The sequence below is a fragment of the Malania oleifera genome, chromosome 12, assembly GCF_029873635.1.
Source record: "Malania oleifera isolate guangnan ecotype guangnan chromosome 12, ASM2987363v1, whole genome shotgun sequence".
Classification (NCBI taxonomy): domain Eukaryota; kingdom Viridiplantae; phylum Streptophyta; class Magnoliopsida; order Santalales; family Ximeniaceae; genus Malania; species Malania oleifera.
Window position 1 is genome coordinate 75,178,674 of NC_080428.1, and position 17,036 is coordinate 75,195,709.

The window sequence follows — 17,036 nt, forward strand, 5'->3', positions numbered from 1 at the left end:
AGTGAATGAACAACCATCGGGAAGCTTAATGGATAAGATTTATCCATATAAAATTGTTTCAAAATTTTTTCTACAAAAGATAATTGATGAATAAGAATTTCATTTGTTAAATGTTCAACTTGAAAACAAAGACAAAATTTTGTCTTCCCAAGATCCTTCATTTCAAATTCTTTCATTAAATAGTCAGCAGTCATTGAGATCTCTTCTGGAGTTCCTACTATGTTTATGTCATCAACATAAACTGCTACTAAACAAATCCAGAATTTATCTTCTTAATGAAAACACAAGGATAGATAAGATTATTTTCATATCCAATTTTCAAAAAATATTCACTTAGACGATTGTACCACATTCGTCTAAATTGCTTCAATCCATACAAGGATCTTTGTAATTTAATAGAACAGATTTGCCGTTGTTTTGGATTATATGCTTCAAGCATTTTAAATCCTTCAGGGATTTTCATATATATATATATATATATATATATATATATATATATGTCATTATCCAATGAGCCATACAAGTAAGTTGTTACTACGTCCATAAGGCGAATGTCAAGTCCTTCAGAAACCGTTAAACTAATCAGAAATCTAAAAGTAACCGCATCCATAACAAGGGAATAGGTCTCACCATAATCTATACCAAGCCTTTTGAGAAACCTTGTGCTACAAGACGCGCCTTGTATCTCACAATTTCATTCATTTCATTTCTTTTACGTACAAAAACTCATTTATATCCAACAGGTTTGACATTCTCAGGTGTTTGGACTACTGGTCCAAATACTTTACGTTTGGCCAATGAGTCTAGCTCAGCCTGTATTGCTTCTTTCCATTTTGTCCAATCATTTCAATATCGACATTCTTCTACAGTTTGAGGCTCAAACTCATTATCATTAATAATTTTTGAAGTAATCGCATATGCAAACACATTGTCAACAACTTCATTTCTTCTCCGCATATTTCCAAATGTTAATGAGATCTCATAAATTTCCGGTACCGGAAACACTTTTGGTGTTGCTTCTATAGAAATATGGGATTGTTGATCTATATTTCTTTTAACCTCTTCTTGAGTGTTAATGAACTCTTTTGGAGTGTTACTTTTATACATTTCCTTTTTCTTTCAAGGAACAGTATCTTTTGCACCAATTGGTCTACCACGCTTCTGGCGCATTTTTGATTCATTAGATGCTATTCCCATTGGGTGTTCTTCAGGAACAATCAATCTAGCAGAAATATTTGTGGCTGGAACATGTGATTGAGTGACCCTTTCGGTGTCTGTAAAAACATTTGGGAATTGATTTGCAGCATTCTGCAGATGAATTATTCTTTGGACTTCAAGTTCATATTGATTTGTGTGTGTATCAAGATTAGACAAAGTTGGCGTGTTCCAACAAATTTCTTGTGTTTTTAATCCTTTACCTTTTCCTTCTCCTAATGACGGGAAAACTAATTCATCAAATTGACAATCTAGAAATCTTGCCCTCAAAAGATCACTTGTTAGTGTTTCAAGATATCTAATGATAGAAGGAGAATCAAAACCAACATAAATACCAAATCAACGTTGTGGTCCCATCTTACTTCGTTGTGCAAGTGCAATAGGAACATATACAGTGCAACCAAAAATTCTAAGATGAGATATATTAGGTTGGTGGTTAAACACAAGCTGTGAAGGTGAAAACTTGTGATATGCAGTTGGTCTAATTCTAATCAAAGACGCAACATGCACTATAGCATGACCCCAAGCAGGTGCAAAAAGCTTTGATCGCATAAGCATAGGTCTAGCAATAAATTGTAAACACTTAATGAAGGATTCCGAAAAACCATTTTGTGTACGAACATGTGCAATAGAATGTTCAACACTTATTCCTATTGACATGCAATAGTCATAAAATGTTTTTGAAGAAAATTCACCTACATTATCTAAACGGACAATCTGAATGAGATAATCAGGAAAACTTGATCTTAACTTTATTATTTGAACAAGAAATTTAGCAAAAGCAACATTGCAAGTTGAAAGTAGACAAACATGTGACCATCGAGTGAAAGCATCAATTAAAACCATGAAATATCAAAATGGTCCGCAAGATGGATGTATTGGACCACAAATATCTCCTTGTATTCTTTGCAGAAAAATGGAGACTCTAAAGATAATTTAGATGGAGAATGTCCAACAAATCGTTTTCCTTGAGCACAAGAAATACAAAAATAATCACTAGGTAAAAGAACTTTCTGATCCTTTAATGGATGTCCATGTGTATTTTCAATAATTCGTCGCATCATAGTTGAATCAGGATGACCAAGACGATCATGCCAAAGTATAAAACTTCTAGAGTCAGAGCACTTCCGATGCATAAAATTTGATTCAACCATCCTTATTTTTGTGAAATATAGGTTAGATGAAAAACTTGAAATTTTTTCAATATGATCTTCTGGTTTGAAACTATAGATGTAATTAAAAGATATTTCATATCTCCTTCATTTTTGGTTTCAACATGATATCCATTGCGACGTATATCTTTAAAACTTAGTAGATTTCTTCGAAATCTACTAGAATACAACGCATCATCAATATACAATTTTGTCCCATTTGGAAACATAATGTGAACTCTTCCAGAGCCCTCTATTACATTTGCAGAGCCAGATATTGTATTAACATTAATTTCAGCTAATGTTAATTGCAAAAAATATTTTTTTAACATGAAGAATTGTGTGAGTCGTGCCACTGTCCACCAAATGCATGTCATCCTCCATTTTATCAAGTTTATTTTGTATGATCTTAGAATAATACCAACGAAACTTGCTATACCATTAGAGACTTGATCATGCTGATAACGTGTTGTAAATGAAATAAAAGAGAAAAAAAAATTGGAGCTATAGAAATTCAACAGTCTAATTCTTCAGGAATTAGATGTTGTTAATCATCTTATTATCTCATTTTGCTGTAAAACATGTCCTTATATAGGCAAATACATTGGCATCCCAAAGGTTAACCACGTAATGAACCATTATGTGGGCATACCAAAGGTCGTAACCTATTATCTTTTAAAAGTAATACAGTAATCCAAAAAATATTCAATTCAATAAAAAATTTTAAATCTACATTTAAAGATTTTATTTTAAATAGGTCAAGATTTGGACCTTAAAAAATCCATTTCATTCAAAAAATAAAATAAGGGAGTGGTATGATAGATGTTAAATAAAATGTACATCACGAAATAAAATAGGTAAATTGCTTTTCTTTGTGAAGTGTCTGACATCACTTAGAATCTTAGATAAATAATAATATAGTTTTTGAAAGATAAAATAACAAAAATTAAGATTTTTAGGTGGAAAATCACAATTTACAAATTATAATAAATTTATAATATTTTATGGGAAGAAGTCGAATATTGAGATTTTTATAATTTAAAAATAATGGAAAATATGTTTACTAATTTTTTGAACATAATGTTAAGTATTAAAATTCAATATTTCTCATAATTTTAAGTAGAATATTTATGTCATATCTTGTAGACTTGTATGTTTTTAAAGATTTTCCATGTCTCTCTATTTACATGGTGTTATAATAGTATCTCATGTCAATATTTTTATTTTATAATTTAAAACTAAGCCCCTCCTTGGGAAGCGTTATGGAGGTTCATGAAGGAGAAACATGGTATAAATAACAGTCATTACATAGCATAATAGCCATTACGTAATGGAAAATCAGGCCTTCGATGCTGTTACAGGCCGTTAATGCAGTGAGCAGGAAATTCACGGCCATAACGGGCGTTACACTTACATTATGGCTCATAATGTCCGTTACACTACATTATGGATGCCGACAGCCCCAACACTTTATCTCCTCGAATCTGCTCCATTTTTTGTGTGTCTCTTCATGTGTTGCTGCTTCTTTCCTCTTCTTCTCCTTCGTCCAGCTTAGATCTACCGATCTGAAGCTTTGAACCACCAAAAAATAAGCTTCAATTTGTTGTTTGAAGCTGTGCTCCGCAGGTCGGTTGAGTCAGCTCTTCAACTTGTGGAGATTTTCACAATTTGTCTGCAAAATTTCTGTTGTTTGGCAAAGTTTAGGGTAGATTCTACAAGGAAATCTTGAAATCAAGAAGAAATTTGAGGATTTTGAGGCTTGCAGCTCAAACTCACTCCATTCGCAGCTTTGGCCACTGTCGGGAGTCCCGACTTGGGTATATATCTTATTCTAACTCCAGTATTCTTTCTTTTTTTTCTTTTTTTTTTCCAATTATTTCTTTTAATTTGAAGCAGCAGAGGCTCCACCTAATACAGTGCTAGTGTAGGCTATGTAGCCTACTAAATTACTAATAAATTAGTAATTTAGTTTATTTTATAATTTTAAGTTTATAATTATTATTTAATTACTTTTATTTTATTTTACGTATGTAAATTTGTAAATAATTATATACGTAAAATTTATTAATTAATATAAAAAATTAGTATAAAATATAGAATCTACAAAGTACAGATTTATAATTCCTATTTTAGTAAAAAAACTATTAACTAATATAAAAATTTCTTCAAATTATAAATCTACATATTTATTTTTTTAAATACCTTGACAATCAATAATTTAATATTAGATCTACAATTTATAATAAATTCTAATTTCTACACAATTAGTCAAGTGACTCAAGTACACTACCTTTTAAAAAATTAACTTGTAAGATCTAAAATTCTAAATTTATTTTGTTAAATTCTAAATTGTAATATAAATAATTGTATTATATATGCATAAATCAACTAAAATTTTTAATAGTTAGCAACTTAAAGTCTTATATTTAATCCATCATTTATGTTATACTGTTATGTAATTAGCTAATTATGTACCATATTATTCTCAATTTCTTGTACAAGGACCATAACTTTTTATTTTTACTTTGTGTAGAAATCATCTGATCAAGCATCAAGATTCCGCGTGATAACCCGGTGGCAAGGGCGATCCTTAGAACATGCTGGTAACCAAGTGGTCCAGGTTCAATTCCTACCAATCGTGCTGCACATCCGCAATTTACCTCCTATGTGTTGGTTGAGGGCACGGCTGGCGTAGGGAACAGATTAGTCTGGGCAAAAAGCCTAGGATATTGTTGTGACAAAAAAAAAAAGAAAGAATTCTGCGTGATAAAAAAGGAAGTGAAAAACTACCTAGAGAAGACATTGGTTGCCATTTTGCTACTCCAATCGAAGGTAGTAGACATGTTGTCTTATGTAAATTATGCGGAAAAACAATTAAAGGAGGAATTACATGATTGAAACAACACTTGGCACATAAAAAAGGTTAGGTGTCTTCGTGTCCAAATGTAACCATGCAGATTAGAGAAGAAATGATGAAAACATCTACAACAATATGCAGAGAAGAAGAAAGATAAACAAAAAAGGCAAGTAGAACTAAAAGCTTAAATTAGAGGAGATTTTGAAAATTTGAGCGAAGAAGAAGATTCAAATGAGGAAAGAATGAGATTTGCTCGACAAGAAAGCATACAAGCACAACAAGAATGGGAAGAGAAGCAAAGATTTAGGACAAGAACCAGTGGAAGTGGTAATTATTATGAACAGGGTGGTGGCTCTAGTAGTGGCAGTGCCGGTGGTTTTGGTAGAGCTCGGTCACAAAGTGTTTGAGAAGCTGGAGGTAGTGGATGACAATGGATTAACCCTAATGCCCCTGAAGCTAGATTAAAGGCGATGGATCCTACTCTAGAAAGAAGTAAGAGTGCCAAGCAACCAAAAATAAATACCAAAATTATGAAGAGTTTAAGGAGTAAACTAGGAAAAGCAGTAGGCAAATTCCTAATTTATAATCGAATTCTAGCAAATGTAGTTGACTCTCAATTTATGCAGTCGATGCTTGATGTTGCTGCAGAGATTGAAAAGAGGGTGAAGGGCCCATCACCCTATGAGATCTCTAAAATATATTTGGAGCAAAAGTATCAAGAAATGAAAAATTATATATCTTCTTTTGCTGACATTTGGAATGAGAGAGGTGTAACCATTATGTGTGATGGTTGGTCAGGACCCACAAGAAAATACATAATAAACTTTTTAGTTTATTACAATAAAGGCACTGTTTTCCACAAGTCAGTTGATGCCTTCGATGTGCCAAGCGAAACAGCTAAATATTATTTCAGGCAAATTTCTAATTTTGATTGACTTGAGTCACTTTATGACTTGTATCCCTTTAATTTAGTAGTAATTGTTAAATCTATAATTTCATTTCAGATTAATAAAGGAAGTGGTCGAAGAAATTGGAGAGGAAAATGTTGTCCAAGTAGTAACTGATAATGAAGTTGCCATAAAAGTTGGAGGAAAATTATTAATGCAAAAGAGGCCCGATATCTACTGGACAATATGTGCAACTCATTGCACAGACCTTATTCTTGAAGACATTAGTAAGAAAAGTAATGTGAAGAAGATCTTAGAAGATGCAAAAATAATAACCTCTTTTATTTACAATTACACGTGGACAGTGAATTTCATGAAAAAATTCACAAATAATAGAGAATTGCTTCATCTAGCCATCAGTCAATTTGCCGCCAATATTGCCTTAGAAACCATTGTTAGGCATAAACAAACATTAAGGGAAATGTTCAAATCTGATGCTTGGAAAAACTCAAGGTTTGGGATGGAAAAATCATGCCCAACATATGATGCGAAGAATATTATCTTAGCGAAAGAGTTTTGGGAAAATGCCTCTAATATAATTAAAGTACAGGAATCCTTAGTGAAAGTTTTTAAATTGGTTGATGGTGATGAAAAACCAACCATAGGTTTTATATACAACGCAATGGATAGGGCAAAGTTGGTCATTCAGAAAGATTGCCGATTCTACAAAAATTGATGGAAAATTGTTGATAACAAGTGGAGTTTTCTATTGCTCCAAAACTTACACGCAACTGGTAAGTGTAAATAAAATACAATTTCTTATTATTTCAACTTTTAAACCATGCATGATTGCATTAAAACACTATTATTGATTAATATATTTGTAAATTTAATTTTAGTATTTTTTTTAGCCCCCAATTTCTTTATGGTGCACCACCCTATACTGAAGTTTCTAGGGAAGTCATGGATGGGGTTAAAAAAGTGATAAGTACCAGATAATAGACACTCAAATTCAAACTATTAATCAAGTAAGTATTGGTTCTATTGAATAATGAATTATTTTAGTATTCTGTAAATACTTTCTATAATATATATATATATATATATACATCTAATTAATTAATTATACTTCACAATCTTGCCATTTTAGTTGTTGCTATATCAGGATAGGCAAGAGAAATTTGGAACTCCGTTGGCTCAAAGGGCAGTGAAACAAACAAATCCTGGTAAATGTAGCTAAATAATGGATGAATGGATCTATTTTGTCATTTTTATGTTCAAATTTGACTTTTCAAAAATACACTATATTGACATATGTTTTTCTTCAATTATTTATGTAGCCGAACGGTGGATTCATTATGGCATGTGTGCTCCTAAGCTACAAAAAATAGCAATCAGAGTTCTTAGCCAAACCACATCATCTTCAAATTATGAACGTAATTGGAGCACCTTTAGCCTCATCCATACGAAAACAAGAAATAGACTAAAGTACATAAGACTACAAAAACTTGTTTTCGTGCATTACAACATGAGGTTAGTTAAGAGATACAATGAGAAGAAGCCAACAGGACATTGAAGATAGTTTTAATCTTATCAATTTGGACTATATTTTTGAAGAAAATGATCCTTTAAGTCCATGGTTAGATGAGAGAGAGGCACCATTACACGACGATCGGGACAACTCAAATTGGTTAGATGAAGAGGTTGGTGGTACTATAGAAGAAAATGATCAACCACCCATAAACGTGCATGATTCAAGTTCAAGTCCTAAACGTACACAAAGTGATGACAATCTTGATTTGAGCCCACCAAGTAATGATGATGGTGGTAGTTGTGCTGGACTGGGGCTAGGGGCGATGGTGGTGGTGGTGGCGATGCTGAATATGATTATGGGTATGACACAAAGACATCATTTGTAAGGGATACATATCCTCCAAGTCGCCATGGACTACTTGATATACCCAAAAATTATGACTCGAGTATTCCTCCAGAGTACCAATCTCCAGAACCTAGGAGGAGTGCTACTAGTGGTGGCCCTAGTGGGAGTCATGGTGCACAAACTAGAAGAAGTCACCAACATCGAGATCGTGATTCTGCTAAAAATTCATATGGTGTGGTTTGTAGTTTTGGAGACTTTGGTTTAGATGATTCATTATCACAATCATATGGATATCATCAAGCATATCCACCACCTCAACACTATGATCCATATTATGCATCTCCTCCATTTCCTACAAGATCAGGATCTAGTGAGTCTTCTTCTACACACTACTCAGAGCCAGCCCCCCTAGCCCTAGTCCCAACCCCAACTTATGGATATTATTCAGAATATGGTCAAGGAGGAGGTTATGCACCTCGTATATCAATTGGATTTTCACCACCAATAGATTTTCAAGAGCAACAACGAAATAACGTGAACATGGGTTTATTCAGCTATGTATTTCCAGAAGGGTGGGGAGATAATTCTCAATCCCAATCTCAAGATAAAGATGCAGATTATGAAGACCCTCCACCTCATTCTTTTTGGTGGTGACATGTCCTATATTGTAATATTGTACTCATGTATTCCATTGATACCAATCATTTTTCAAATTCATATATGTGTATATTGAGTATTGACTCATTTTAGTAATTTTATGTCTCTAATTACTTAATTCTTCATTTTAATTGCATTTCTACATTTTTTTTATCCATTAAAGTAGTGCAAACTATTAAAAAATGACTTCTTTTTTTTTTTGTAAACAGCACACTAAAATTAATATAAAAACCATAATGCCTAATAAAGCATTTGTAGGTTGAATAAAAGCAGTCAAAATTCATTAAAAATCATGTATTAATGAATTTCATGCTCATTCTTCAATTTTGGCATGGTTGTGCATGCATGAAACAAATTCACGACCATTATGCCCGCTTCCAATCACGTAACACCCACGTCTCCCATGTCCTGCGACACCCGCAACCATTACACGACGTTACCCACAGCCGCAATTTCAAACCATGAGGAGAAAGGCCACTTTTGGTGGGGCATTATTGTTTCTAAACATGGGCTCAAGCATACTGAAAGGATAACACACAATAGTAGGAAAACCTATGGAGTGGGAGTTTGTAAATTCACCAAGAAAGGATGGGATGATTTTTTCAAATTTGTGAGATTTCAAGTGAGAAATGGAGCTGGCATCTAGTTCTGGCATGATGTGAGGCCTGAGAAAAATAATTTTAGAGCTGCCTTTAATTTCATCTACAGCTTGGCTTGTGACAAAAATGCCCTTATCAGTCATCATCTCCAAATCACTAATCAAGGAATTTTCTAGACATATTACTTTTACTAGGAATGAGGCAGATTGGGAACTTCATGAACTCTGGCTTCTATAGAAATCTCTATAATTTCTGACACTAAAACATCCCCAACAAATCAATATGGGCTTTGAACAACAATAGTGTTTTAATTGTTAAATATTTCTACAAGAAGCTCTCCCCAATGGGAACAAATTGTAACAACTCCCCTTGGATTCATATTTGGAGACAGCCCCTTCAAAGGTAACCTTTTTTGTTTGGAAATCCACACATGGAAATATTTTAACCCTTGACAATTTGCAGAAAAGGAGGCTAACAGTCACAAATAGATGTTTTCTTTGTATAGCTGATGCAGAATCAGTCTAACACATTCTTCTCCACTGCCCCTGGACAAGGAACTTGTGGAATATGGTTCTATCCTTGTTTGGATATCAATGGGTTACTGCAGATTCTGTTGGAGGGGAGATTTGGGCTTGGAAAGGCATGAGGGCCACCAAGGAGAAGCCAAAGGCTTTGAAAATTTCATCCCTCTCACCATCTTTTGGTATGCTTGGAAAGAAAGAAACTATAGAGCCTTCAAAATTGCAGCTACTCCGCTTCAAATTTGCAAAGAGCAGTGGTCTTCTGTTTGATGCGGATTAACATGGACCTCAAGTATCATCGCGGATATTGTGACACATGAATGACCACCCGAAGTCCACCATTGGATGTGAACTTTATTTGCAGCAATTGAAGCTTCTCTTGGAAGCTAGCTTGGAAATAGGATGACAACTTGCAAGTCAAAGAGTCTTGGTTTTTCAAGAAGCACTTATTTCATTTTAAGTTCTTAGACTCCACTATCATAATTATTCTAGTTCCTAGGCACCTATTTACTATGACAAACTATTTCCTAGGAACCTCATTACCTATGTTTTAAATGTTTTATTTTACTTTTGTATTTTCTTTAATCTTTTAAGAAGTGTACAAGTCATGTGCATGCTCATGTAAGGCTATAAATGTCTTCACTTGTATTGTAAAAGGGATCTTTGCATTATCAATTAAAAAGGAAGCCTTTGCTTTAAACTTGTGAATCTTGTTCCTCTCCTTGTGAGTGAGTAGCGTGAGGCTACGTTCCGTCTCCCCAGATATTGGGTGGTGAGAGACCACGACAACATCAACGTCATCATCAACACTGCACGCCCACTCCTCTTTCATCGCCCACAGCCACAACCTTTCTCAAGCTTCATTCTTGTCTCAAGATTCCTAAGGATCAACAAGCTTGCTCGTTATGCGATTGAGTACTCGTGTGCCATGGTGTTTGTCATTCCAAACCACTTGGTAAGCTCGTTTCAATTCCTTATTTGTGACCATCTAAAACAGCCCCTAAAAGTCCCTTATAAGCCTTGAAACCCTACTCGAATCCTTGATTGAAAACTTTGTTCATTCTATTTGAATCTTCCTAGATTTTCAACATGAACATGCTTGCTAGTACCGTGCTTAGGGGTATTTGTTTTGTACACTAGGACTTGTTATCTAAGACTTTTAATATAACATCTTTTAAAGTGAACTTGATTACTTAAATGAAATGATCAACTAAGGGCTTTTAAACCAAATCATATATGTTTTCAAAATCTCAACTTGTGATCATTAGAATATGTTTGTGATGTTTGTGCTTCGTTGATTCAATTCTTCCCATAGATTGTGATATTGTGTGTGTGCTACAAAGAGGGTCAACCGTAGGACTACGGCTACTTAGAACCGTCCTACATCACTGCTGTTTCCAACTATCTTAATGGGCAAATTGTTAACGATCTTAATGTTTGTGACACTCTACATAGCGGTTGATGTTTTGTACCTTGGGATGACATCCCCTTGATGCCCTGCTAATATAAATTTCTTTTTAATGATAAAAAAAAGAGTATGTATTAATTTTTATGCTTGGGAGATCTATTGTGGAAGCTATATATCTTTTAAGAAGATTAATGGAAAAGTTAAGGGAAAATAAGAGGGACTTGCATATGGTATTTATTGACTTAGAGAGAGCGTATGATAGAATATCTAGGGAAGTTTTCTACAGTGAGGATTAGAAAAAAAAAAAGGGGGGGGGAGGGGGGTGTATGTCGTAGATATACTGATGTCATTAAGGATATGTACGATAGAATAATGACTAGTGTTAGGACTATAAAAGGAGAAACTAGAGAATTTCCCATCATAATAGGTGTACATCAAGGATCTGATTTGAGCCATTATCTTTTTACTTCAGTGATGGATGAATTGACTAGGAGTATCCAAAATGAGGTTTCATGATGCATGTTGTTTGCAAATGATAATGTCTTCATTGATGAAACTAGGGATGGAGTAGAATCTAAGTTAGAATTATGGAGAGAAGTTTTAAAATCTAGAAGCTTTAGGATACGTAGAAATAAGATAGAATATATGAAATGTAATTTTAGTCATAGTAGGAGGAATGTTGGAGAAAAAGTTAAACGTGATGATGAAGAAATCAATAGCACTAATCTATTTCCATACCTTGAATCTATTATGCAAGCTGAAGGAGAAATTGCAGATGTAACGCATAGAATTAAAGTAGGTGAAGTAAAATGGAGAAGTGCTTTGACTGTGCTATGTGACTGTAGAATACCCTTAAAATTAAAAGGGAAGTTTTATAGGACGGTCGTAAGACAAGATATGCTATATGAGTCAAGATGTTGGGCGACTAAGAAACAGCATTTTCAAAAAGTAAAAGTTGTCGAGATGAAAATATTAAGATGGATGAGTGGTATAACGTTAAAAGATAAATTAAGAAATAAGCATATTCGCAGTAAGTTAAGCGTAGCCACTATAGAAGATAAGATAAGGGAGAGACAAATCTGATGGTCTGGGCACTGGTAACATATGCCACATAGTGCGCCAGTGAGGAAGAGTGAGTTAGTTACTGTAAGGGGCAGTAGAAAAGGTAGGGGTAGACTTAAATTAACTTGAAATGAGATAATGAGTAAAGAGTTAACAGCCTTGAATTTGTTGAAGGAAATTGTCCATAATCTCATAAATTGGCAAAAAAGGATTCATGTTGCCAACCCCACCTAGTGGGACTAAAGGCTTGGTTTGTTGTTGTTGTTGTAAATTAAATTATGACAATATATTACTAATTCGTTTAAAATAAATCTAAAATTTATTAAAATTATAAAAATATTTTAGACAATATCATTAACATACAATCATGTGCAACGCACGTGACATATGTTCAATTTTAGTATAAATAGAGTCAGAGACCTATCATTGTGATTAGGTCCTTCAATTCACGTACTTCAAGGGTAATAAAGCAAGATCTAACCTAAACCCTAAGTGCATACCAAACCAAACCCTAAACCTCAAACCATTTACAAAGATCCACAATTGGGTACAATAGCTTTGTTGGTGGTAATTTGGTTTCTTGAAAGAGTAAGAAACAAATTGAGGTGGTTAGGTCAAGTGCTAAGTTAGAGCATAAGGTCCTAACTCACACTACATATCAACTTGTTTGGTTGAAGAACATGTTGGAAGAACTGAATTTTCCACATGCTCAATGAATCAAGTTGATGTTTGATAGTCAAGCCACTACTCATATTGCCTCTAACTCAGTCTTCCATAAGCAACAAAAACACATTGAAGTTGATTAACACTTTGTTTGGGAGAAAAGTGCAAAATCTCGTTAAAACCACTCATGTGAAGTCTGATTTGCACCTGATGATTTATTCACTAAAGCCTTGGGGGTGCTCATGTTAAATTCATTTGTAACAAGCTAGAAGCATATGATATATTGCTCTAGCTTGAGGGAAAGTGTTAATATTTATTTTGTTCATTTAGCATTATTAATATGAGCTAGTGTTATGCTGGTAAGCATGAGTTAGTAAGGGTCTTATAATCATTGATATGTACTTGACATTTATTATAAGTAGAGGGAGAGACCTATCGCTGTGATTAGGTCCTTCAATTCACCAAATACTTCAACAGTTTTCAACAACTAGGGAGTCTGATTGGCGCTTCTAAACATTTATAAGGAGAGGAAATCCACGTCGAGGAGAGAATTAACAGTGGGGCTTCAGCAATGGCAGGGGAGACGGGTGTTTACAAAGAACTAAAAAATTTGCATGGGAAAGATTCAGTGGGAGAATATAGTTTTGGGGCAAAAATCTAGTGTTAAGAGGCCAAAAGGTCTATGCTCATCAGAAGGCAGTGCAGATGGCTGTTGAAAAGAGGAAAAAGTTTGAAGAGAAGCAAGATAATTTCTGGTGTACAAAAGGGCAAATATTCAGAACGGCAATACAAGTGACAGTGCTAGCAAAGGCAAGGAAAAGAATAAACGGAGGGGAAGTCTAGGATAATGACAGTGAAGTCCTTAGTGACTTTGATAGTGATGAAAGTTTGCTTTTGGGTGAGAAATAGATATGGTTATGTTTCTGACTCATCTGATCTAAGTGGGGATTTATCATATGTGCAGCCACCTCCAATGGAAGAATTGAAGGGGACTAATAATTTTGAAAAAGATGGAATAGATGAGAAGCACATGTGTAAGGATGGAATTTTTTCCACTTGTGTCTAGGAGATTTCTGGGAAGGATCTAGAAGCTCAACATTTCATGAATAAATTAGACTTGCAGTTGTCTGATTCTGAAGGAAACAAAACTCTTCTCAATGGTGGTAAACGCAAGGAGAAGAAGGGCCAGAGGGAACTATTAAATTTGAAGTGTTCGGTGAATTATGATGGACAGTGTTTAAAGAGGAGTCTTGGTGAATTCTTGTTAGTTATTATTTATTTTTAACTTTATATTTAAATTTTTAATTTAAAATGATTTGAAAATTTTATACCCTCACCTAGGATGTAAACTCTTTCTTTCTCAATATTTCTTCTTTTGTTATAAAATAAAAGTTTTTTAAAAAAAACTATCCATACCCCCCCCCCACCTAAAAATAAAAACTAACCGCCCTCCAATTATCTCTCTTAAAACCGTAAATGCAGGGGTGTTCAGCACACACGTAGCAGGTGCCCATGGCCAGTTTATGATAAAATACCTGATGTTGTTGTCACAGTTTGACAAGAATCGCCAGTTTATAATTTAAAAAAGAAAAAAGAAAAAACCTGATATTGTTGTCACGATTTGACAAAAATCTACCCAAAATATTGATAGCAAGCACTCGCAAGCCACTATTATCTTCAATACTCATGATAGTTTCAACACATTCGTAAAGAATAGCATTCCCTGCATTTTTGTTTGTCTCTGTTTTTGTCGCCACCTGCAAATGAAATGTTGCAATCAGAAAATAAACAGAACGGGTAGGCTTTGTCATGTTCAAACAGCATACTGCCTTTGGCATAGATTATTGACCTAAGAAAACTATTGCAAATCCAATATGACATACAAGCAAAGTAATAAAGGGATTATGCACAGGATGCATTTTAAAGAAAGGCAATCCTAAGAGAAATACTTAATTCTCAAAAGCATCATAAATAGTATGTGTAAACTCAAATCTGCAAACAGATTAAAAACTTCATGTGTGCCCACTGTCACACACTCTAGATCACTCCCATTTTGTAGCTTACTTGAGCAAATATTAGGGTGCCAAAGCAAAACCTAAGTAGGCATCTCCTACATATTTTGGGCAACTGCCAAGCTTGCCTTCCAACCCTGTTTACATACTATAATAGAAAGGCTTGACAGGAGGACAAGATATTCCCTTCAATCAAACAAAGCAAAAAAGAAAACAAGACTCTACAAATGAAGCAAATCCCTATAATTTTTTGCGTCTAACCAAAAGCAGCACTTTGAACACACCAAAGCAGAGCCAAGGTGAAGCTAGAAAAATATATTGGCTTTCTCCTACGCTGTTCTCACACTATAACAAATCCTTGATCATATAAATACATTCATTCAACATTTTGTTGCTATTACAATATCTTTCTATGGTCTTTACTCTCTAACACCCATGACCCACCATATGATTTCTTTAGAAACATTATCATATGCCTAAAGTAAAAAAACACCAATTAAGGGCCTCAGACCAATATAGTTCAACTTGACCCTTGTGAGTTATTAACCTCCAGAATCATTTAAGCATCACACAGACACACACACACACCCCCTCCCCAAAAACCCGCAAGACTTCCTCCCTTATTTATATCCCATGAACGTGCACAGCACATGTAATCTACGTCCAAAGCTCCTCATGCCCCAGAATGTGAAGTTCTTGGTGAATACTGAAATATATATATATATATATATATATATATATATGGAGCTCTCCCTTTTCCTCAATTGCTTCAGTTCAAAGTTGTAGAAGCCTACCATCTCCTTCAAAACAAAGAAACCCTCTTATTGGCTTTTAATTTGGATCAAGTACCCCCACAAATTTCTGCATAAATGCACAGTAAACATTCCACACAATCCTAAGAAGATTCTAAAAAAGGGTGTGTCTGTGTGTCACCCGTAATCGCCTCTAAAATGCATAGCACTTTTGCCGAGACCCAAGCCAACCTCCTCCCTAGACCCACCAACTCCCTCCCAACTCCCATTGGGTCTTAAAAAAAGAAAGGAATATAAAAAGAATGAGTGGAGAGATGCCTGAAATAAATTAAGGGAAATCTAGGCAGAAGAGTGCACACTTCCATCCATCTAGAAAATGAAAGCAAGGGACTGTGTCATGTATTTTTTATACTCAAAAATCCATTTGTTAGTTGTTTTCAAAATTGTTCCCAGAAATGAAAACAGTGGAACTATGTTTGATTAAGGTTGATCCAAGCAGCAATTTGTTAATACAATACAACTAATAATTCATAATTATCATTATCAGTAGTATTATTATCATTTTTGATACTATTATTTAAAAAATAGGTTACACACATACCCTGCATCTTCATTGCATCCAGAAAGCTGTGTCCGTAAACACGGGAAACACATTAATATCATTTCCTAGTACCTGTAATTTTTAGGAATGCTTATGGAAATGTTCCAAAAACAAACTTCTGAAAGCACTTGTACAAACGCAAATTTTGTGTACTCCTGCACTTTCGGATACAAAAAACTGTGTCCGAAACCTTAACCACAGCTTTTAGAGTGATCACCAGATCTCAAGACCTAGCAAACAAGGGGTTCCCTCCTAAAGGGACTCGTAGGTAGGACAAAGGCCACCACAAAATCACACACCCCACAGGAGACGCCGAACTAGAAGTCATCTCCGGCCTCAAATTAATTGCAGGAAGACTGTTCTTACAATTAATGTTAAGCCATAAAACTAACTCAAAGGTTGACAGAAGAGTGATAATATTACACAAAAAGCTCCTATAATCCACATACCATCAGCATACTGCATATGACACGATCACACCTTTCGACCCACAGCAATGCCCTGCATATGAGACACGATCACACCTCTCTACAGTCCTACTTACACATCAGCAACCAAAATAAACAAAAAAGGAGATAAGGGATCCCCTTGCCTCACAACTGTAAAGGCTGAAAACCAGGACTTAGGTTTATCATTAACAGAGAAGCAAGTGGAAACTGGAAGAGAGGTAACCCTCAATCCAGCCTCTCCATATAGCACCAAAATTCTTCCCATCTAAAACCTATCGAAAACTAGCCAGCTAACCCTGTTAAGGCTTTCTCACGATCAATCT

General features: G+C 34.7%; 1 protein-coding gene across 2 annotated transcripts in view; it reads right to left on the reverse strand.

Annotated features, from left to right (window-relative positions):
* The window catches only part of LOC131144335 (AP-1 complex subunit gamma-2-like), a 58,371-nt gene that overhangs the window by 25,678 nt on the left and 15,657 nt on the right, over window positions 1-17,036 (reverse strand). For both annotated transcript variants that reach the window (XM_058092910.1, XM_058092909.1), the window contains exon 6: window positions 14,502-14,656. In XM_058092910.1, the coding sequence (XP_057948893.1) occupies window positions 14,502-14,656 (155 nt within the window). The remainder of the gene's footprint in view (window positions 1-14,501; window positions 14,657-17,036) is intronic.